We start from the raw sequence: 23,324 nt of genomic DNA, 5'->3' as shown, positions 1-23,324 counted from the left end.
TAAATTAATTGGCTCCAGCCACCCCAACAACTCCTGAGAGGGACAAGCGGTAGAAAATGGATGGAGGAATTTTTTTGCATTTGAATTAAGTGAAAGGATTTTTTTTTTACACCAAATTATGCTGACAATTTAATTGAAAAAAATTCAGTGTCAAAAAAATCAGTGTATAAAAGTTCACTGTAAAAAAATTCAGTGTAAAAAATATTCAGTCTAAAAAATCAGTTCAAAAAATTTGAACGCAAAAAATTCAGTTACATGATTTCAGTGTACAAAAAAAGCTTTTGTAATGTAAAAAAATTCAGTTCCCAAAATTCTAAAGCTTTTTTTGACACTGAACTTATGTAAATTAATTGGCTCCAGCCATCCCCGCAGCCCCTGAGAGGGACAAGCGGCAGAGGTGTGGACTCGAGTCACATGACTTGGACTCGAGTCAGACTCGAGTCATGAATTTGATGACTTTAGACTCGACTTGACAAAATGTAAAGAGACTTGCAACTCGACTTAGACTTTAACATCAATGACTTGTGACTTCACTTGGACTTGAGGCTTTTGACTTGACATGACTTGCTACTTTCCCCAAAACCCAAAGCTTAAAAAGTTATTTGGGAGCGCTCCGTATCTTTCATTTTGTACGTCTGTGTCTATCAGCGTGTGTGGTGCGTGTCAGCTGGTGTGCTGTCAGTACAACAGCCAATCAAATTAAATCTACGTTGTTTTCATCACACAGCTCTCATCCAATCCAATTGCAGGACAACCACCGAACATGAGTTGTCAAACAATGCGGCAGAGAAAAACGGTAGAAAAATGGATGGAGGAATTTTTTTTGCATTTGAATTAAGTGAAAGGATTTTTTTTACACCAAATTATGCTGACAATTTAATTGAAAAAAAATCAGTGTATAAAAATTCAGTGTCAAAAAAATCAGTGTGTATAAGTTTAGTGTAAAAAAAATTCAGCGTAAAAAATATTCAGTCTAAAAATCAGTTCAAAAAATTTGAACGCAAAAAATTCATTTACATGATTTCAGTGTCCAAAAAAAGCTTTTCTAATAGTGTAAAAAAATTCAGTTCCCAAAATTCTAAAGCTTTTTTTGACACTGAACTTATGTAAATAAATTGGCTCCAGCCACCCCGGCAACTCCTGAGAGGGACAAGCGGTAGAAAAATGGATGGAGGAATTTTTTTGCATTTGAATTAAGTGAAATTATTTTTTTTTACACCAAATTATGCTGACAATTTAATTTAAAAAAAAAACAGTGTATAAAAATTCAGTGTCAAAAAAATATTCAGTCTAAAAAATCAGTTCGAAAAATTTGAACGCAAAAAAATTCAGTTACATGATTTCAGTGTGAAATGATTTTTTTTTACACCAAATTATGCTGACAATTTAATTGAAAAAAAAATAAGTATCGACCAGTGACGTTCTGGTATTGTGACAACTCTGACGTAGAAAGTGAAAGAAGGTAAAGTTGCTGGTGTGTGAGAGTGCAGCAGTTAAAGACAAGGTGAAAGGCAAGATTGGTGTGCACATGACAGGTTCTGTCACCTGACTGATAGTCATCATGCTGCAAGTGTGATGCTGGCGCAGATACTACTTTGTTTGTTTGACTGCTTTTAGATACCACTTTGTTTGTTTGTTTAACTCACCTCCTGCTTTTAGATACCACTTTGTTTGTTTGACTCACCGCCTGCTTTTAGATACCACTTTATTTGTTTAACTCACCTCCTGCTTTTAGATACCACTTTGTTTGTTTGACTGCTTTTAGATACCACTTTGTTTGTTTAACTCACCTCCTGCTTTTAGATACCACTTTGTTTGTTTGTTTGACTCACCTCCTGCTTTTAGATACCACTTTGTTTGTTTGTTTGTTTGTTTGACTCACTTTTTTACCTGCTCTGATGCTCAACATAATGTGTCATGGCCGCATTCTGTGACTGTGTCATTGACTGTGTCATGGACTGTGTCATGGAGTGTGTCATGGACTGTGTCATGTAAGGTGTCATGGACTGTGTCATGTAAGGTGTCATGGACTGTGTCACGGAGTGTATCATGTAGTGTGTCATGTATTGTGTCATGGAAATGTGTCATGGACTGTGTCATGTACTGTGTCATGTACTGTGTCATGGACTGTGTCATGTAGTGTGTCACGGAGTGTGTCATGTGGTGTGTCACGGAGTGTGTCATGGAGTGTGTCATGGAGTGTATCATGGACTGTGTCATGACACAGACGTGCAGACGCCCAATTAGATGCTGAGGTGTGTCACGTAACCAGAGACCGTGTGCTTTCTTGACCTTCTCAGTAAGTCACCACCTTGCCTGTGTCAGGATGACAAGGTAGTGTTACACACAACATTGTCCCCCCCGCCATTGTGCGTGTGACACACACACGGAGATCAGCTGTTGATGTCATGAATATTAAAGAGGGTTCCTGTCTCTCCCGTGTGTCCTCCTCCCAGGGCCATCGCCGTCCCCTTAGGCAAACGTTTAGGCGTGAAGGACCGGATTCGGATCCGAGCCGCACCCGTTCCCAAGCTGGAGACCTTCTATGAACAGAACTCGCGGCAGCCGTCACAAGTATGTGATCCTCACCTTGGTTATCAACATGTTCCCTTCTTATATTTTGGGGTTTTCAACTTTTTTTTCATCCTTGTATCATCCTTGTAAAATCTTTTTTTTTTTTTTCAAACCGAAAAATGTAATTATCTTCATGGTTTCCAAGAAATTGTTGAAGGAAAGTTTGGGGATTTTTTTCCAAAAGGGACCGTAGTCAGACCAATGTGGTCTGTAAGTGACCGCTAATACCACACCACCTTAGCAGTGCTCACCCTTTAGAGCACAGCTGTAACCTCCTGCCACTAACCCTGCAGAAAATAGCTCTCCATGTTTACATTTTCTCACTATTTTCTTGCACTTTATTACGCATTTCTTACATATTTTGGATTTTCACTTCATGAGCTTATTGTTAAGTGTTTCATTTTGATATTTTGTTTACATTTCCTTTCTGCCTTGATAGCGGAGGGATTATAATCAGAGGAAGGTTGCATTTAAAATAAAATAGTTTTATCCTGCTCCTTATTTTCGATAGGGCATAAAAAAACCCCAATAATAATAGCATATTCATTTCCGGACTATAGAGCACACCGCTATATAAGCTGCACCCACAACATTTTTAAATTAAAAAAAATGTTTCCATACATTAGTTGCAGATATATGCGACTAATATATGTATAATAATAATATAATAATATATATATATTTGAGACACTCGTGATTTAGGGCTATATAAGTAACCATTGATTAATTGATGGTTGATATATACGTTGTGAAATTAGTTATTTACACATAAATATTCTGTAAATGTTTATTTACATATCTTAATAATTTCCAAACGGTGTCTGTAACAAGGCAGAAAACGGCTGATCAAACAAAACAGAAGTCATGGTCATGGACCCGCTATCAGCTAAACAGACTCAATAACTCCACGGTGACGTTTTGGTGAATTTACCGAGGAATTTGTGAAACTGAAACAATACAAAAAGAATGTTATTGTAAATTAATAATACTAACACAGACACTCGTCAACGTGTTAGCATATGAGCTAATGCTAACGACGCTGGCTCGATTACGTTACGATAGCGCGTACACATGAGCATGAAAACACTCCTACAGACATCACACACGGGACGGTTTAGTAAGTAGGAATTGTTTTAGTTACATTGTAAAACTTAAAAACGTTGCTCGGAGTGACGAATAAGGAATCCTTTTGAGCAGAAACCATGGATGGTTTTTACTTTCGGTTTGAGTTTCAGTTCGCAGGATCTGCAGTGGGCAAACTTGTCCAAAAGATGGCGCCATAGCACAAACAATAACAGCATTTCAGTGCTCTACTTGGGGTGTTTTGAAACTATTGAACACAGGACATGATGGCAGTTAGCAAGGAAAAAAAGATACATAAATGAAATGCACCGTTTTATAAGCCGCGGGGTGCAAAGTGAAGGAAACAAAATAGCGGCTTACAGTCCGGAATTTACGGTGCGTTTATTCCGAGTATCGTTATTCCTGTTTGACCAGAGGAAAAGGAATAACTAAGCGTGCTAAAAAAAACAAAACATGATGACACAAGATGCTAACCGCTAAAGCTTCAATAGCAGCTTGCGCTGACATTTTTTTACTCTGATTTTTTTTTTTATAAACTGAATTTTTAAACACACAAAGTTTGCTCACTATTTTTGTTCGTTGTCAGCATCATTTGATGTAAAAAAAAAAAAAAAAATTCCGTTCACAAAATTCAAAGATAAAAAATGTACCGTGTTTTTCGGACTATAAGTCGCAGTTTTTTTCATAGTGCGACTTATACTCAGGAGCGACTTATGTGTGAAATGATTACCACATTAGCGTAAAATATCAAATAATATTATTTATCTCTAGACGTAAGAGACTAGACGTATAAGATTTCATGGGATTTAGCGATTAGGAGTGACAGATTGTTTGGTAAACGTATAGCATGTTCTATATGTTATAGTTATTTGAATGACTCTTACCATAATATGTTACGTTAACATACCAGTTGGTTATTTATGCTTCATATAACGTACACTTATTCAGCCTGTTGTTCACTATTCTTTAGACATTTTAAATTGCCTTTCAAATGTCTATTCTTGGTGTTGGCTTTTATCAAATACATTTCCCCAAAAAATGCGACTTATACTCCAGTGCGACTTATATATGTTTTTTTCCTTCTTTGTTATGCATTTTCGGCCGGTGCGACCAGGCCTGGCCCTAACCAATCTGGCAAGATTTTAGGTGGCGCCCCCCCACATCGGCAGTGAAGTGTATATACTCACAAGAAACCGAATAGCTTTGTCTTTGACCTTTTTTTTTTACTTAAAGAAAGCAAATTAACATATTATATGACAATATTATGTTATGATTATCTTTAACCGAATCACAGCAGTGCTCAAATTAAAAAACAGCATTCCCTCTCATGTGATATTGCTTAATTAACATTAATGATGTGCACTTTAACAACTAGGCTTACAACTATACCTAATATATAAAGGGGTGGAAAAGTGACTATTACCTGCAGGGCAAATATTAGCTAACCAGAAGGCAATAACAATGTAAACAAAAAACACCTGCTTAAAAGATCTAATACAAATGTCCCTGAGGAATGTAAGGTGGGAGTACTGTAATTACCTAACGTTACATTATTATTTTCCATAACAATTTAGCACCCTCCACAATATTAACCCGACGTTAAAACAGAACTAGCTATTTATTGATTAGCAATTGCAGAATCATGTAACATTAGCTTAATGCTAAAAAGCCAGGTTACTATCACATTCTGTAACAGACAAATCATTTCATGTAGGCTAACGTTACCTACCTGCTACCTCTGTCTTTTTCTCGTTTCTCCTCCTCTTCTTTTCTATTTTTTCTTCCCTGGGCACCTGACAGTTTTGGCCGTTTTGACATCTTGTGTTGATTTTTTGGATGTGGTGACGTCCAAAAAGAGTCATGATACGGGAAGGGATGGGGCGCACTGTGCGGGGGGAGGGTTGTAACAAATAATATTTCTATTAAATAGGCTTTACTTTGCATTTTAATTAACGTGGGATTATTTTTTGTATTTAGAAATAATAGTACCAACTTTTTTTTTTCTTCTTTTTTTTCTCCAACATTTGTGGCACTGACGTGGCGCCCCCTGATGGACGGCGCCCTTAGCATTTGCCTATACGGCCTATGCCACGGGCCGGCCCTGGGTGCGACTTATACTCCGAAAAATACGGTAGCTAAGTACATAAACGAAGTGGCAAAAACTAGCTTTGGTAATAAAGACAGAAACGCTGGAGTGGACGGACCAGTTTGAGTTTCAGACAGGTTGCATCTCCGCCCTTGTTTCAACATCAAAGTTCAAGTGCAGACAAGCACTGATGTGCAGCCACCAGGAGTGTGGTATCAAACTGTATCATGAAGGTGAACACTATGTTGCTGAGCAGGACCTGGTTCTCATTGGCATCTCCTCTAATCAGACGGCAACAGAAATGTCAGCCGACAAGGTGGAATAATTGCTGCCTTGCATAATGAGCCGGGATTATACTTAACATCCCAGTAGACATTGAAACAATGTTGAGAGCGTGTTGAATTAGGTCCTGATGTGGAGCAACTCAAATACGACGTTGAAACAACATGCTTTTTGACAACGTTTAATCAATGTTGGGTTCTGACGTTGATTTGACCATTGAATTTTGGTCATTTCCCAACCAAAATTCGACAACTCAAACATAACGTTGAAACAAAATGCTTTTTGACAACGTTTATTCAATGTTGGGTTCTGACGTTGATTTGACCGTTGAGTTTTGGTCATTTCCCAACCTATATTTTCCAACCCAAATACAACGTTGAAACAACATGCTTTTTGACAACGTTTAATCAATGTTGGGTTCTGACATTGATTTGACCGTTGAATTTTGGTCATTTCCCAACCAATATTCTACCACACAAATACAACGTTGAAACAACATGCTTTTTGACAACGTTTAATCAATGTTGGGTTCTGACGTTGATTTGACCGTTGAATTTTGGTCATTTCCCAACCTATATTTTCCAACCCAAATACAATGTTGAAACAACATGCTTTTTTACATCGTTAATTCAATGTTGGGTTCTGACGTTGATTTGACCGTTGAATTTTGGTCATTTCCCAACCTATATTTTCCAACCCAAATACAATGTTGAAACAACATGCTTTTTGACAACGTTTAATCAATGTTTGGTTCGGAATTTTGGTCATTTCCCAACCAATAATTTTCCAACCCAAATACAACGTTGAAACAACATGCTTTTTGACAACGTTTAATCAATGTTGGGTTCTGACGTTGATTTTACCATTGAATTTTGGTCATTTCCCAACCTATATTTTCCAACCCAAATACAACATTGAAACAACATGCTTTTTGACAACGTTTAATCAATGTTGGGTTCTGATGTAGATTTGACCATTGAATTTTGGTCATTTCCCAACCTAAATATGACGTTGAAATAATATGCTATTTTGACAACGTTTAATCAATGTTGGGTTCTGACGTTGATTTGACCATTGAAATTTGGTCATTTCCCAACCAAAATTCGACAACTCAAACATAAAGTTGAAACAACATGCTTTTTGACAACGTTTAATCAATGTTGGGTTCTGACGTTGATTTGACCATTGAAATTTGGTCATTCTGCAACCAATAATTTCCAACACAACTCTGACGTTGAAACAACAGACTTATTGACAACGTTTGCTCAATGTTGGGTTGTGACGTTGATTTGACTATTGATTTGTGGTCATTTTCCAACTAATATTTTATAACACAAATACAACGTTGAAACAACATGCTTTTTGACAACGTTTAATCAATGTTGGGTTGTGACGTTGATTTGACCGTTGAGTTTTGGTCATTTCCCAACCCAAATACAACGTTGAAACAACATGCTTTTTGACAACGTTTAATCAATGTTGGGTTCTGACGTTGATTTGACCATTGAAATTTGGTCATTTTCCAGCCAATATTCAACGACACAAAAAATATCGTTGAAACAACAATGTTTTTTGACAACGTTTAACCAATGTTGGGTTCTGACATTGATTTGACCATTGAATTTTGGTCATTTCCCAACCCAAATATAACGTTGAAAAAACATGCTTTTTGACAACGTTTAATCAATGTCAGATTCTGACGTTGATTTGACCATTGAATTTTGGTCATTTTCCAACTAATATTTTATAACACAAATACAACGTTGAAACAACATGCTCTTTGACAACGTTTAATCAATGTTGGGTTCTGACGTTGATTTGACCATTGAAATTTGGTCATTTCCCAACCCAAGTATGACGTTGAAACAACATGCTTTTTGACAACGTTTAATCAATGTTTGGTTCTGAATTTTGGTCATTTCCCAACCAATATTTTCCGACCCAAATACAACGTTGAAACAACATGCTTTTTGACCACGTTTAATCAATGTCAGGTTCTGACGTTGATTTGATCATTGAAATTTGGTCATTTTTCAACCAATATTCTACAACACAAATACAACGTTTAATCAATGTTGGGTTCTGACGTTGATTTGACTCTTGAAATTTGGTCATTCTCCAACCAATATTTTCCAACTCAAATACAACATTGAAACAACATGCTTTTTGACAACGTTTAATCAATGTTGGGTTCTGACGTTGATTTGACCATTGAAATTTGGTCATTTTCCAGCCAATATTCAACGACACAAAAAATAACGTTGAAACAACATGTTTTTTGACAACGTTTAACCAATGTTGGGTTCTGACGTTGATTTGACCATTGAATTTTGGTCATTCCCCAACCCAAATATAACGTTGAAAAAACATGCTTTTTGACGACGTTTAATCAATGTTGGATTCTGACGTTGATTTGACCATTGAAATGTGGTCATTTCCCAACCCAAATACAACGTTGAAACAACATGTTTTTTGACAACGTTTAATCAATGTTGGGTTCTGACGTTGATTTGACCATTGAAATGTGGTCATTTTCCAGCCAATATTCAACGACATAAAAAATAACGTTGAAACAACATGCTTTTTGACAACGTTTAACCAATGTTGGGTTCTGACGTTGATTTGACCATTGAATTTTGGTCATTTCCCAGCCCAAATATAACGTTGAAACAACATGCTTTTTGACCATGTTTAATCAATGTCAGGTTGTGACGTTGATTTGACCATTGAAATTTTCGGTCATTCTCCGACCAATATTCTACAACACAAATACAACGTTTAACTAATGTTGGGTTCTGACGTTGATTTGACCATTGAAATTTGGTCATTTCCCAACCTAAATATGACGTTGAAACAATATGCTTTTTTGACATAGTTTAACCAATGTTTGGTTCTGACGTTGATTTGACCATTGAACTTTGGTCATTTTCCAGCCAATATTCTACAACACAAATCCAACGTTGAAACAACATACTTTTTGACAAGATTTAATCAATGTTGGGTTCTGACGTTGATTCGACCATTGAAATTTTTTCATTTCTCAACCAAAATTCGACAACTCAAACATAACGTTGAAACAACATGCTTTTTGACAACGTTTATTCAATGTTGGGTTCTGACGTTGATTTGACCGTTGAAATTTGGTCATTCTCCAACCAATATTTTCCAACCCAAATACAACGTTGAAACAACATGCTCTTTGACGACGTTATATACTATGAAAGTGGGTGACATTGTTATCACCAGGAAAGATGAGGTCACCTACCTAGGTTCCATTCTAGAGGTTCATCTTTCCTGTGATAAAATGGCAACCAAGGTAATCAAAAAGGTCAACCAACGAACAAGATTTCTCTACAGAATCTCCTCTCTGGTCAACAAAAGCACCATGAAGATTCTAGCGGGAACTCTCGTTCAACCCTTTTTCGATTACGCATGCACCTCCTGGTACCCTAGCACCTCCAAAACCCTCAAATCTAAACTCCAAACATCCCAGAACAAGCTAGTCAGATTACTTCTAGACCTCCACCCCAGATCCCACCTCACTCCTACCCACTTCTCCAAAGTGGGCTGGCTCAAGGTGGAGGACAGAGTTACACAACTTGCACTGAGCCTAGTCTATAAAATCCACTACACCTCCCTGATACCGAAGTACATGTCAAACTACTTCCTTAACGTAAATGACCGCCATAACCACAACACCAGGGGGAGCTCCACTAACCACGTTAAACCCAGATTCCGAACTAACAAAGGTCTTAACTAGGGATGTCCGATAATGGCTTTTTGCCGATATCCGATATTCTCCAACTCTTTAATTACCGAGACCGGTATCAACCGATACCGATATCAACCGATATATGCAGTCGTGGAATTAACACATTATTATGCCTAATTTGGACAACCAGGTATGGTGAAGATAAGGTACTTTTTAAAAAAATTAGTAAAATAAGATAAATAAATTAAAAACATTTTCTTGAATAAAAAAGAAAGTACAACAATATAAAAACAGTTACATAGAAACTAGTAATGAATGAAAATTTGTAAAATTAACTGTTAAAGGTTAGTACTATTAGTGGAGCAGCAGCACGCACAATCATGTGTGCTTACGGACTGTATCCCTTGCAGACTGTATTGATATATATTGATATATAACGTAGGAAGCAGAATATTAATAACAGAAAGAAACAACCCTTTTGTGTGAATGAGTGTAAATGGGGGAGGCAGGTATTTTGGGTTGGTGCACTAATTGTAAGTGTATATTGTGTTTTTTATGTTGATTTAATTTAAAAAATAAAAAATAAAAATAAAAAAAAATTTAAATTAAAAAAAAAACAAAAACAAAACAAAAAAAACGATACCGATAATAAAAAAAACGATACCGATAATTTCCGATATTACATTTTAACGCATATATCGGCCGATAGTATCGGCAGGCCGATATTATCGGACATCTCTAGTCTTAACTCATTCTCCTTCTATGCCACAACAATATGGAATGCACTCCCAACAGGTGTAAAAGAAAGGGCATCTCTATCCTCCTCCAAAACCGCACTAAAAGAACACCTCCAAGCAACTTCAACCCTAAACTAACACTGTCCCGGATTGTTAATAATCAAATGTAAATAATCAAATGTAGACACTTTTTCTTATACTTTCTGATCTCTCTCTCTCTCTATGTCCACTACTTGCTGTACATATCCTACCAAGTCAGACCTACACTGTTTCAATGTCCATTTCTCAGATGATGCAATTGTTGATGACTGAAGTGATGATAACAACCAAACCTAACCCCCACCCCCTCCATATCCCACACCCCGGATTGTAAATACCGGTAATGTAAATAATTCAATGTATATACTCTGATGATTATCTTGTGTGATGACTGTATTATGATGATAGTATATATCTGATAGTATATATCTGTATCATGAATCAATTTAAGTGGACCCCGACTTAAACAAGTTGAAAAACTTATTAGGGTGTTACCATTTAGTGGTCAATTGTACGGAATATGTACTGTACTGTGCAATCTACTAATAAAAGTTTCAATCAATCAATCAATAATCAATGTTGGGTTCTGAAATTGATTTGATCATTGAAATTTGGTCATTTTCCCAACAACAACGTGGATCCAACGTTGTCTCAATTTACAAATACAACTATTTTGCAACGCTGTTTCAGAGTCCGTTTTAAAGGACACGTACGTATAATCAACGTTGGCTCAATGTCTGGTGCCTGCTGGGATGCTTTAATGGCGTGTTTGTTCCCCCGCAGAGTGAAGTGGCCTTCCTAGGGAAGCAGTGTGGACTCTCCCAGGCACAGGTCCTCACCTGGTTCAGGCACAGGCGAAACCAGGACCGACCCACCAACACCAAAAAGTTCTGCGAGGCCAGGTGGGTTTTAATCGGGTCCTCTCCTGCGTCATCACCGCGGTGGATTTGAAACACGAGACGGGCGAGAAAGGAAAGGATTGAATTGGCCTTCAGACTTCCTACAAATGTTGCATCAAATGTAGCCGGATCACATTTTTCTAGGGATGTAGTAAGTTAGTAAGGTAACTTCCTGCTTCTCAGGACTGTTAACCTACTAAGATCGTGTTTTTTGGTTGAATTTTTATGTATACATAGTGCAATCTTATTATTTATTATTTAGTACTAATTTGTATTTTTTCAATACGTTTTACTTCTCTTACTGTTTATAAAACCTGAAATGTAAACATATACATTTCCCATTGTGGGATGGATAAAAGTCTATCTATTTATCTATATAAAGGGTGTCCCGAAACAATATTGCTATCAAATACTGCTTTGATATCAGCAAAAAAAGCAAGTATCGGATTTACATGTAAAATGTGCGATATCATGTGCGATACGAGCAGTCTTGCCGCATGTTTGCTCGTGCAAAACATGGAAATGTCCTCCAGTAAGCACACAATTTCTTCTCTATTAGACAAGTAATTTACAAAAAAGGTAAACATGCTAGGCTATAGGCTGCTAGGAGCTTGCAGATACACAACAGCTAAGCACGCAATAGCGCACAAGCTAGACATACGTAAAAATAGAAAAATATTGCAGTCTAAAACAGCACATTTGTCAATTTAACAAGTATCGAATAATTATAGTTGCATATTACTTACTAGGATCGACATGTAAAATGTGCGACATCATGTGCGATACAAGCAGTCATGCAGCGTGTTTGCTTGTGCAAAACATGGAAATGTCCTCCAGTAAGCACACAATTTCTTCTCTTTTAGTCAAGTCGTTTACAAAAAAAGGTAAACATGCTAGGCTATAGGCTGCTAGGAGCTTGCAGCTACACAACAGCTAAGCACGCAGTAGGGCACAAGCTAGACATACGTAACAATTGAACAATATTACAGTCTAAAACAGCACATTTGTCAATATAACAAGTATCGAATAATTATAGTTGCATATTACTTACTAGGATCGACATGTAAAATGTGCGATATCATGTGCGATACAAGCAGTCATGCAGCGTGTTTGCTTGTGCAAAACATGGAAATGTCCTCCAGTAAGCACACAATTTATTCTCTTTTAGTCAAGTCGTTTACAAAAAAAGGTAAACATGCTAGGCTATAGGCTGCTAGGAGCTTGCAGCTACACAACAGCTAAGCACGCCATAGCGCACAAGCTAGACATACGTAACAATTCAACAATATTACAGTCTAAAGTCATAAGACAGTCATAATTTCTTGAATAAGGTATATGTTCCTAGAAAATAATGGTCTGATTTTAGGGGAATAAAGTCATAATTACTGGATTAATTTACGAGGAAGAACAACCTTATAATTGTTGGAAATTAAGGTTGTAACTATTACAATAAAGTAGAAATTATACTAGATTTTTTTTTTTTTTTTTAGGATTTTAGGCAAATAGTCATAATTAGCAGAATAAAAGAGAAATATTACAAGTAGAAAAACTGTGGTTAATTTAAGTCATAATTGCCAGCATAAATTAAACTTATTACAAGAAACTTTTCTTCTGAATGTCAGGCTAGTATGGAAGAATAAAGGAGGGTTACAATAATATAGAAAAATAAAAGGATGAAACTTTGGATTTTAGTTTAAAAAAAAAAAAAAGAAATACCAGAATAAATTCTGAATTTCGGGCTAATGTTGTTAAAAACGTCACTTTTTTATTTGACTTTAATACTTCTAGAATATTGTACAAATATCACTAGAGAAAAATGGTTCGAGCACACCTGTGAAGTGAAAACTATTTCAGCTCATGGAGAGAATGCCAAGAATGTGCAAAGCAGTCATCAGAGCAAAGGGTGGCTATTTTGAAGAAACTAGAATATAAAACATGTTTTTGGTTATTTCACCTTTTTTTTAGTTAAGTCCATAACTCCACATGTGTTCATTCATAGTTTTGATGTGACAATCTACAATGTAAATAGTCATGAAAATAAAGAAAACTCATGAAATGAGAAGAAGGTGTGTCCAAACTTTTGCCCTGAACTTACAGTACAAGCCAAAAGTTTGGACGCACCTAAAATACAATTTTATTATTTTAGGCAAATAAGGTCATAATTTCTTGAATAAGGTATATGTTCCTAGAAAAAAATGGTCTGATTTTAGGGGAATAAAGTCATAATTACTGGACTAATTTACAAGGAAGAACAACCTTATAATTGTTGGAAATTAAGGTTGTAATTACTACAATAAAGGAAAATTATACTAGTAAAATATACTTTTTTTTGTTGTATTTTAAGCAAATAGTCATGATTACCAGAATAAAAGAGAAATATTACAAGTAGAATAAATGTGATTAATTTAAGTCATAATTGCCAGCATAAATTAAACTTATTACAAGAAACTTTTCTTCTGAATGTCAGGCTAGTATGGAAGAATAAAGGAGGGTTACAATAATATAGAAAAATGAAAGGATGAAACTTAGGATTTTAGTTTAAAAAAAATAAATAAATACCAGAATAAATTCTGAATTTCGGGCTAATGTTGTTAAAAACGTCACTTTTTTATTTGACTTTTATACTTCTAGAATATTGTACAAATATCACTAGAGAAAAATGGTCCGAGCACACCTGTGAAGTGAAAACCATTTCAGCTCATGGAGAGAATGCCAAGAGTGTGCAAAGCAGTCATCAGAGCAAAGGGTGGCTATTTTGAAGAAACTTGAATACAAAACACGTTTTCAGTCATTTCACCTTTTTTTTGTTAAGTACATAACTCCACATGTGTTCATTCATAGTTTTGATGTGACAATCTACAATGTAAATAGTCATGACAATAAAGAAAACACATAAAATGAGAAGAAGGTGTGTCCACACTTATGGCCTGTATTGTATATCCGTAGCTATAATTTCCGAATGGTAAATGCTTTTTTTTTTTTAAATCAATAATCACACAGGTTTCAAATCCATAGTATCGGTGTATGAAGGCAAAATCATAACATTATTATTCTGTCAAATATCTTCGGAGCTAATTGGGTGTGTTTGTTGTTGCAGCTGGCGGTTTGTTTTCTACCTGGTGGCTTTCACTGCCGGGCTGGGATCTTTGATCGATGTAAGTCCCTTTACTTCCTTCATCAACAACCACCTCACTAGTTGATGCACCACAAAGGAAACAAGCCTTTTGGCTTTTTGTGCCATCCATTTAACTTTTTTTAAAGCATTACATGGATGAATAAATAATAATAATAATGAATTTGTAACGCACTTTACATTTGTTAAAATCTCAAAGTGCTACAAAGTATTAAAAAAAAAAATAATAATAGAAAGTTAGAATATATAATAGAAAATTAAAATAGAAATGAAAACATGAAAAACACTAGACCAGGGGTCACCAACGCGGTGCCCGCGGGCACCAGGTAGCCCGTAAGGACCAGATGAGTAGCCCGCTGGCCTGTTCTAAAAATAGCTCAAATAGCAGCACTTACCAGTGAGCTGCCTCTATTTTTTAAATTTTATTTATTTACTAGCAAGCTGGTCTCGCTTTGCCTGACATTTTTAATTCTAAGAGAGACAAAACTCAAATAGAATTTGAAAATCCAAGAAAATATTTTAAAGACTTGGTCTTCACTTGTTTAAATAAATTCATTAATTTTTTTTCTTTGCTTCTTATAACTTTCAGAAAGACAATTTTAGAGAAAATATACAACCTTAAAAATGATTTTAGGATTTTTAAACACATATACCTTTTTTACCTTTTAAATTCCTTCCTCTTCTTTCCTGACAATTTAAATCAATGTTCAAGTAAAAAAAAAATTTATTATTGTAAAGAATAATAAATACATTTTAATTTAATTCTTCATTTTAGCTTCTGTTTTTTCGACGAAGAATATTTGTGAAATATTTCTTCAAACTTATTATGATTAAAATTCAAAAAAATTATTCTGGCAAATCTAGAAAATCTGTAGAATCAAATTTAAATCTTATTTCAAAGTCTTTTGAATTTCTTTTAAAAATTTTGTTCTGGAAAATCTAGAAGAAATAATGATTTGTCTTTGTTAGAAATATAGCTTGGTCCAATTTGTTATATATTCTAACAAAGTGTAAATTGGATTTTAACCTATTTATAATATGTCATCAAATTTCTAAAATTAATCTTAATCAGGAAGAATTACTAATGATGTTCCATAAATTCTTTTTTAAATTTTTTTCAAAAAGATTGGAATTACCTAGTTTTTCTCTTCTTTTTTTCGGTTGGATTTTGAATTTTAAAGAGTCGAAATTGAAGATAAACTATGTTTCAAAATGTAATTGTCTTTTTTTTTAGTGTTTTGTCCTCTTTTAAACCGTTCAATTAAGTGTAAATATCATTAATTATTAATAATAACATTAAAGGTAAATTGAGCAAATTGGCTATTTCTGGCAATTTATTGAAGTGTGTATCAAACTGGTAGCCCTTCGCATTAATCAGCACCCAAGAAGTAGCTCTTGCTTTCAAAAAGGTTGGTGACCCCTGGCCTAGACAAACTCTAGATAAAAAAGAAACAGATAAAAATAGAAATAAAAGCATGAAAGCACTGGATAAAAAAACAGATAGGCAAGTGGTGCTCTAAGATGGTCGGGGAGAGTGTCTCCGATTCAATTCTTTAAGATGTTAATAAACTTCTCAATCAATCACAATTTTTTTTTTGGTTATAATTATTAATCAGTCCAACAAAATAATCCAATTCCAAAACCAAACCCAGCAACATTCAGAATAGCAATCAGAGCAATTGAGGGGACACAAAACAATCCAAAAGTAGTCAAACAAAAATGAATAACAACAACAACAGTATCAATATTAATAATAATGTCAACATAGCACTGATGAGAAAGCTGTCAGAATAATTGCATCTACGTTATCACAAAACTTTGTGTTTCAATGAGTTCCCGGCGAGCGGACAAAAAGCTGTCTTTGATCTTACCGATCAAAAGGCTTGTCAAAATTCCACTGTGTAGGATGGGAAGCGACATGAAGGTGTCGGTTTCTTTGATGTATTGTAATCCACGGGAAGATTTTGTCTTTGACCCGAGGTCTACAAAGCGGAGAGGAAGCAGGACCTGACCCCCCCCCCCCCCCTCCAGGCACCTTTTCTTTGAAGTGTTTTGTAACCAAAGGCAGCGGCTGTTTACGACCCCCGGTCCCTTTCGAAACAGCTGTTGCCATGTAATCAGGGAGAGTCCAAATAAATCTTTCGTCAGAGTGTGATGGGACACTGTAAAATGGTACAGGTCTACACGTTTCTCCTCATTGAGCCAAATTTAATTCTGTCTCTGTTTAATACTTTTGGTTATTTTCTGTTAGTTTTGGACTCCCTTAGCTCCTGTTGTTGTGCACCCTTGAGTTTGTTTCGTTACCTTGGCTACTTATTATTTTCACCTGCCTCTGATTGGTGTTCGGGATGCTCACCTGTTCCCCGAGCACTAATCAGAGGCATTATTTAAGCCTGCCTTTGCCGGTCAGTCGGTCTGGCTTCTTTGTTTTGCTCCACGCAACCTGCCTAGTGAGTATTCCTTGTCTTCTAGTCTATGCTAAGTGGTAGCCTTAGCTTCCAGTGCGATCTGCACGTTGTTACTTCGGCTTGATTTCTGTTTTTGGTACTTCTTTGAGTTTCGAAGAATAAATCATGTTCCTACCTGCACGTCCTGTCCGGTGTGGTCCGTTTGCATCCCTGGGGGAACGAACCTCGCAGCAAGCTGCGACCCCCCCCGCGTGTAACAGAAAGAAGCCGGCCCGACTTTAAATAATGCCTCTGATTAGCGCTCGGGGAACAAGTGAGCGTCCCGAACACCAACCAGAGGCAGGTGAAAATAATAAGTAGCCAAGGTAACTAAACAAAGTCAAGGGTGCACAACAACAGGAACTAAGGGAGTCCAAAACTAACAGAAAATAACAAAAACATGATCCGGGCCACAGATCATGACAAATTCCTTGCTTCTTGTGTTGTTTAATAGATGTCATCAGTGTTTGAACCTGACAACAGCCATTTATTTTAAAAATCCAATATAAACATTTTAAAAATGAACTAATCTAATGAGGTCCAGAACCTTTTAATCTGACCTTTCAAGACCTAGTCATGTGACGATTGTTTGCTATTGTAGTTTTGCCCTGGCAGACAACGAAGCTCTCCGAGAATAAACACCACTGCAAACTATGAGAATAAATAATAAACATAGTCGTTTCACTAATGTTGCCACGACTACATTTATTTTGTTGTGAAGACTCATCTTTGTGTCTGCTCACCTTCCAGACTCCCTGGCTGTGGGACTGCACAGCGTGCTGGCACGGCTTTCCCAGACAGGTGAGAACGTAAGATCGTCCATTTCAGTGGACAAGTACGGGATTGACCCCCCCCCCCCAGATTTCAATTTCGTTTAGTCCTTAAATAAAATAGTGAACATACTAGACAACTAGTCTTTTAGTAGTAAGTAAACAAACAAAGACTCCTAATTAGTCTGCAGTAACATATTGTGTCATTTATACACCTATTATTTTGTACACATTATGAGGGACAAACTGTAAAAATTGATTATTAATCCACTTGTTCATTTACTGTTAATATCTGTTTACATACTCTTTTAACATGTTCTATCTACACTTCTGTTCAAATGTAATAATCACTTATTCTTCTCTTCTTTGATACTTTACATTAGTTTTGGACGATACCACGTATTTACTGACTTTATAAACATAATATACCAATATTTTGCTACCGGTACCAAAATGTATTTTGATACTTTTCGGTACTTTTTCTAAATAAAAGGGACCACAAAAAAATGTCATTATTGGCTTTATTTGAACAAAAAATCTTAGGGTACATGAAAGATATGTTTATTATTGTCATTTAGTCCTTAAATAAAATAGTGAACATACTAGACAACTTGTCTTTTAGTAGTAAGTAAACAAACAAAGACTCCTAATTAGTCTGCTGATGTATGCAATAACATATTGTGTCATTTATACACCTATTACAGTATTAGGGACAAACTGTAAAAATGGATTATTAATCCACTTGTTCATTTACTGTTAATATCTGCTTATTTTCTGTTTCAACATGTTCTATCTACACTTCTGTTCAAATGTAATAATCACTTATTCTTCTCTTTTTTGATACTTTACATTAGTTTTGGACGATACCACACATTTGGGTATCGATCCGATACCAAGTAGTTACAGGATCATACAAGAAAATATAATACCTAATAAACCAATAATAATATGGTTAAAAAATACTGATGTGAAGGGTAGGTGTTGCACTGTTTTCTGTTTTAACATGTTCTATCTACACTTCTGTTAAAATGTAATAATCACTTATTCTTCTCTTGTTTTGATACTTTACATTAGTTTTGGATGATACCACACATTTAGGTATCGATCTGATACCAAGTAGTTACAGGATCATACATTGGTCATATTCAAAGTCCTCATGTGTCCAGGGACATATTTACTGACTTTATAAACATAATATACCAATATTTTGCTACCGGTACCAAAATGTATTTTGATACTTTTCGGTACTTTTTCTAAATAAAAGGGACCACAAAAAAATGTCATTATTGGCTTTATTAGAACAAAAAATCTTAGGGTACATGGAACATATGTTTATTATTGTCATTTAGTCCTTAAATAAAATAGTCAACATACTAGACAACTTGTCTTTTAGTAGTAAGTAAACAAACAAAGACTCCTAATTAGTCTGCAGTAACATATTGTGTCATTTATACACCTATTATTCTGTACACATTATGAGGGACAAGCTGTAAAAATGGATTATTAATCCACTTGTTCATTTACTGTTCATATCTACTTACATACTCTTTTAACATGTTCTATCTACACTTCTGTTCAAATGTAATAATCACTTATTCTTCTCTTCTTTGATACTTTACATTAGTTTTGGACGATACCACACATTTGGGTATCGATCCGATACCAAGTAGTTACAGGATCATACAAGAAAATATAATACCTAATAAACCAATAATAATATGGTTAAAAAATACTGATGTGAAGGGTAGGTGTCGCACTGTTTTCTGTTTTAACATGTTCTATCTACACTTCTGTTAAAATGTAATAATCACGTATTCTTCTCTTGTTTTGATACTTTACATTAGTTTTGGATGATACCACACATTTAGGTATCGATCTGATACCAAGTAGTTACAGCATCATACATTGGTCATATTCAAAGTCCTCATGTGTCCAGGGACGTATTTACTGACTTTATAAACATAATATACCAATATTTTGCTACCGGTACGAAAATGTATTTTGATACTTTTCGGTAGTTTTTCTAAATAAAAGGGACCACAAAAAATGTCATTATTGGCTTTATTTGAACAAAAAATCTTAGGGTACATGAAACATATGTTTATTATTGTCATTTAGTCCTTAAATAAAATAGTCAACATACTAGACAACTTGTCTTTTAGTAGTAAGTAAACAAACAAAGACTCCTAATTAGTCTGCTGATGTATGCAATAACATATTGTGTCATTTATACACCTATTACAGTATGAGGGACAAACTGTAAAAATTGATTATTAATCCACTTGTTCATTTACTGTTAATATCTGCTTACATACTCTTTTAACATGTTCTATCTACACTTCTGTTCAAATGTAATAATCACTTATTCTTCTCTTGTTTTGATACTTTACATTAGTTTTGGATGACACCACAAATTTAGGTATCGATCCGATACCAAGTAGTTACAGGATCATACAAGAAAATATAATACCTAATAAACCAATAATAATATGGTTAAGAAATACTGATGTGAAGGGTAGGTGTCGCACTGTTTTCTGTTTTAACATGTTCTATCTACACTTCTGTTAAAATGTAATAATCACTTATTCTTCTCTTGTTTGGATACTTTACATTAGTTTTGGATGATACCACACATTTAGGTATCGATCCGATACCAAGTAGTTACAGGATCATACATTGGTCATATTCAAAGTCCTCATGTGTCCAGGGACGTATTTACTGACTTTATAAACATAATATACCAATATTTTGCTACCGGTACCAAAATGTATTTTGATACTTATCGGTAGTTTTTCTAAATAAAAGGGACCACAAAAAATGTCATTATTGGCTTTATTAGAACAAAAAATCTTAGGGTACATGAAACATATGTTTATTATTGTCATTTAGTCCTTAAATAAAATAGTGAACATACTAGACAACTTGTCTTTTAGTAGTACGTAAACAAACAAAGACTCCTAATTAGTCTGCAGTAACATATTGTGTCATTTATACACCTATTATTTTGTACACATTATGAGGGACAAACTGTAAAAATGGATTACTAATCCACTTGTTCATTTACTGTTAATATCTGCTTACATACTCTTTTAACATGTTCTATCTACACTTCTGTTAAAATGTAATAATCACTTATTCTTGTCTTGTTTTGATACTTTACATTAGTTTTGGATGATACCACACATTTAGGTATCGATCCGATACCAAGTAGTTACAGCATCATACATTGGTCATATTCAAAGTCCTCATGTGTCTAGGAACGTATTTACTGACTTTATAAACATAATATACCAATATTTTGCTACCGGTACCAAAATGTATTTTGATGCTTTTCGGTACTTTTTCTAAATAAAAGGGACCACAAAAAAATGTCATTATTGGCTTTATATTAACAAAAAATCTTAGAGTACATGAAACATATGTTTATTATTGTCATTTAGTCCTTAAATAAAAGAGTGAACATACTAGACAACTTGTCTTTTAGTAGTAAGTAAACAAACAAAGACTCCTAATTAGTCATATGCAGTAACATATTGTGTCATTTATACACCTATTATTTTGTCTACAATATGAGGGACAAACTGTAAAAATTGATTATTAATCCACTTGTTCATTTACTGTTAATATCTGCTTACTTACTCTTTTAACATGTTCTATCTACACTTCTGTTAAAATGTAATAATCACTTATTCTTTTCTTGTTTGGATACTTTACATTAGTTTTGGATGATACCACACATTTAGGTATCCATCCGATACCAAGTAGTTACAGCATCATACATTGGTCATATTCAAAGTCCTCATGTGTCCAGGGACATATTTTCTAAGTTTATAAACATAATATACACTTAAAAAAAGGAAAAAAGATTTTGTGACGATAACAAATATCAAATGTGGACTATGGCGGGTTTGTTTTCCCGAGATGCAATAAGAGTTGGAGCGGACATGGCGTGAAGTTGAAGACATATTTAATTTTAACACTCAAAAGGAACGATAAACAAAAGGCGCTCACAGCGGAGGTAAAAAAACTTGGCTATGAAAAACAAAACTACCACTTTGGCGTAAACTATGGACAGAAAACAAAACTTGCTAACTATGGCCTTAATAAACAATAACTTACTTGCGGACGAATGTCAGGAGTGTCAGGCTGACTGCCTGGCAACTACAGGGTTAAATAGTCAAGACATGATTAAAGACAGCTGCGTGAGTCGCGAGGACAGGTGGAAACTAATGGGTTGCTATGGTGACAAACAAGAGTGCACAATGAGTCCAAACGTGGAACAGGTGAAACTAACGGGTAACCATGGAAACAAGACAAGGGAGTGAAAAGCAGGAACTAAAAAGAGTCCAAAACCGAGCGGAACATAACTTAAACAAAACATGATCACACAGACATGACACAATGTAGTCATTGTAGTATCGACTAGATACGCTATTGTACTAGGTATCATTACAGTGGATGTCAGGCGTAGACCCTTGGCATTTGTTTACATTTGTTAGCGGTTGTATCCTCCTACGGTGTGTAGTGGAGCATGTTTAGCTATTCCTCGTCCTCCAGTGATAACGGTACTTGTAAGAAACTCACTTTATTCGTCGCCATTGAGGCGAGGATTAGCGATCACCTTTATCTTTACTTTTTAAGCCAAAATGCATCCTTTTTCTGTCTACACACTGTGTCTGCGTGTAAGTACTCCGTGATTGTGCGCTGCCGAACATGCTCCTCTGCTCGTAAAAACCGGCAATGTCACGAAGCGGTGCTTTTTCAAACAGAGTATAGTACCGTTTTTGGTTAATTAGTACTTTACTGGTATACCGTACAACCCTGTTTCCGAGAGAGGAGAGTTTGTGGACTATCTTGAATCAAAACAGCTCTTAGGAGACGGTGCTGCACTCAGGACAATGACAGGAAGTCCACCGAGGCAGAAAAGGGAAAAGCTGCAACAATAAGAGCAGGAGCCGATACAGGAAGCGGCGTTCAACGTTGTCAGTTTGAGGCGGTGAACCCTGCAGGAATGTCGACGTGCAGGCGTGTTTAACTGTCATCCACGCGGCGGTTATTAGCTTTCCGTGCTGGCTGGCGAGTAACAAGAACTGACTGATCCCTCACGGCAATCTAACGTCGATACCACTTACTTCTTTTATCTGTCCCTCCATTTTCCGTGTCGCCGATACTGTTACAAAAAATAATGACAATAACGAGATGAGTCAATTCCTGAAGGAATTGCGTGCGAATGCTGCAATGCTGAAGTTGAAGTGGAATGCTGACAGAATGTAGTATGAATAATACAAACCCCGTTTCCATATGAGTTGGGAAATGGTGTTAGATGTAAATATAAACGGAATACAATGATTTGCAAATCCTTTTCAAGCCATATTCAGTTGAATGCGCTACAAAGACAACATATTTGATGTTCAAACTCATCAACTTTTTTTTTTTTTCTGCAAATAATAATTAACTTAGAATTTAATGGCTGCAACACGTGCCAAAGTAGTTGGGAAAGGGCATGTTCACCACTGTGTTACATGGCCTTTCCTTTTAACAACACTCAGTAAACGTTTGGGA

The 23,324-nt window shown here is 35.5% G+C and overlaps 1 protein-coding gene across 1 annotated transcript in view; it reads left to right on the top strand.

Moving 5' to 3' along the window:
- Positions 1–23,324, top strand: part of cers4a (ceramide synthase 4a) — a 65,284-nt gene that overhangs the window by 25,992 nt on the left and 15,968 nt on the right. The window contains exons 3-6 of the mRNA XM_062027779.1: positions 2,457–2,574; positions 11,297–11,415; positions 14,510–14,567; positions 17,743–17,793. Coding sequence (XP_061883763.1) covers positions 2,457–2,574; positions 11,297–11,415; positions 14,510–14,567; positions 17,743–17,793 — 346 coding nt within the window. The remainder of the gene's footprint in view (positions 1–2,456; positions 2,575–11,296; positions 11,416–14,509; positions 14,568–17,742; positions 17,794–23,324) is intronic.

This window comes from Entelurus aequoreus, linkage group LG19 (genome assembly GCF_033978785.1).
Source record: "Entelurus aequoreus isolate RoL-2023_Sb linkage group LG19, RoL_Eaeq_v1.1, whole genome shotgun sequence".
Taxonomy (NCBI): domain Eukaryota; kingdom Metazoa; phylum Chordata; class Actinopteri; order Syngnathiformes; family Syngnathidae; genus Entelurus; species Entelurus aequoreus.
Note: the sequence above shows the minus strand (reverse complement) of the source record. Positions and strands in the feature narration are given on the sequence as shown.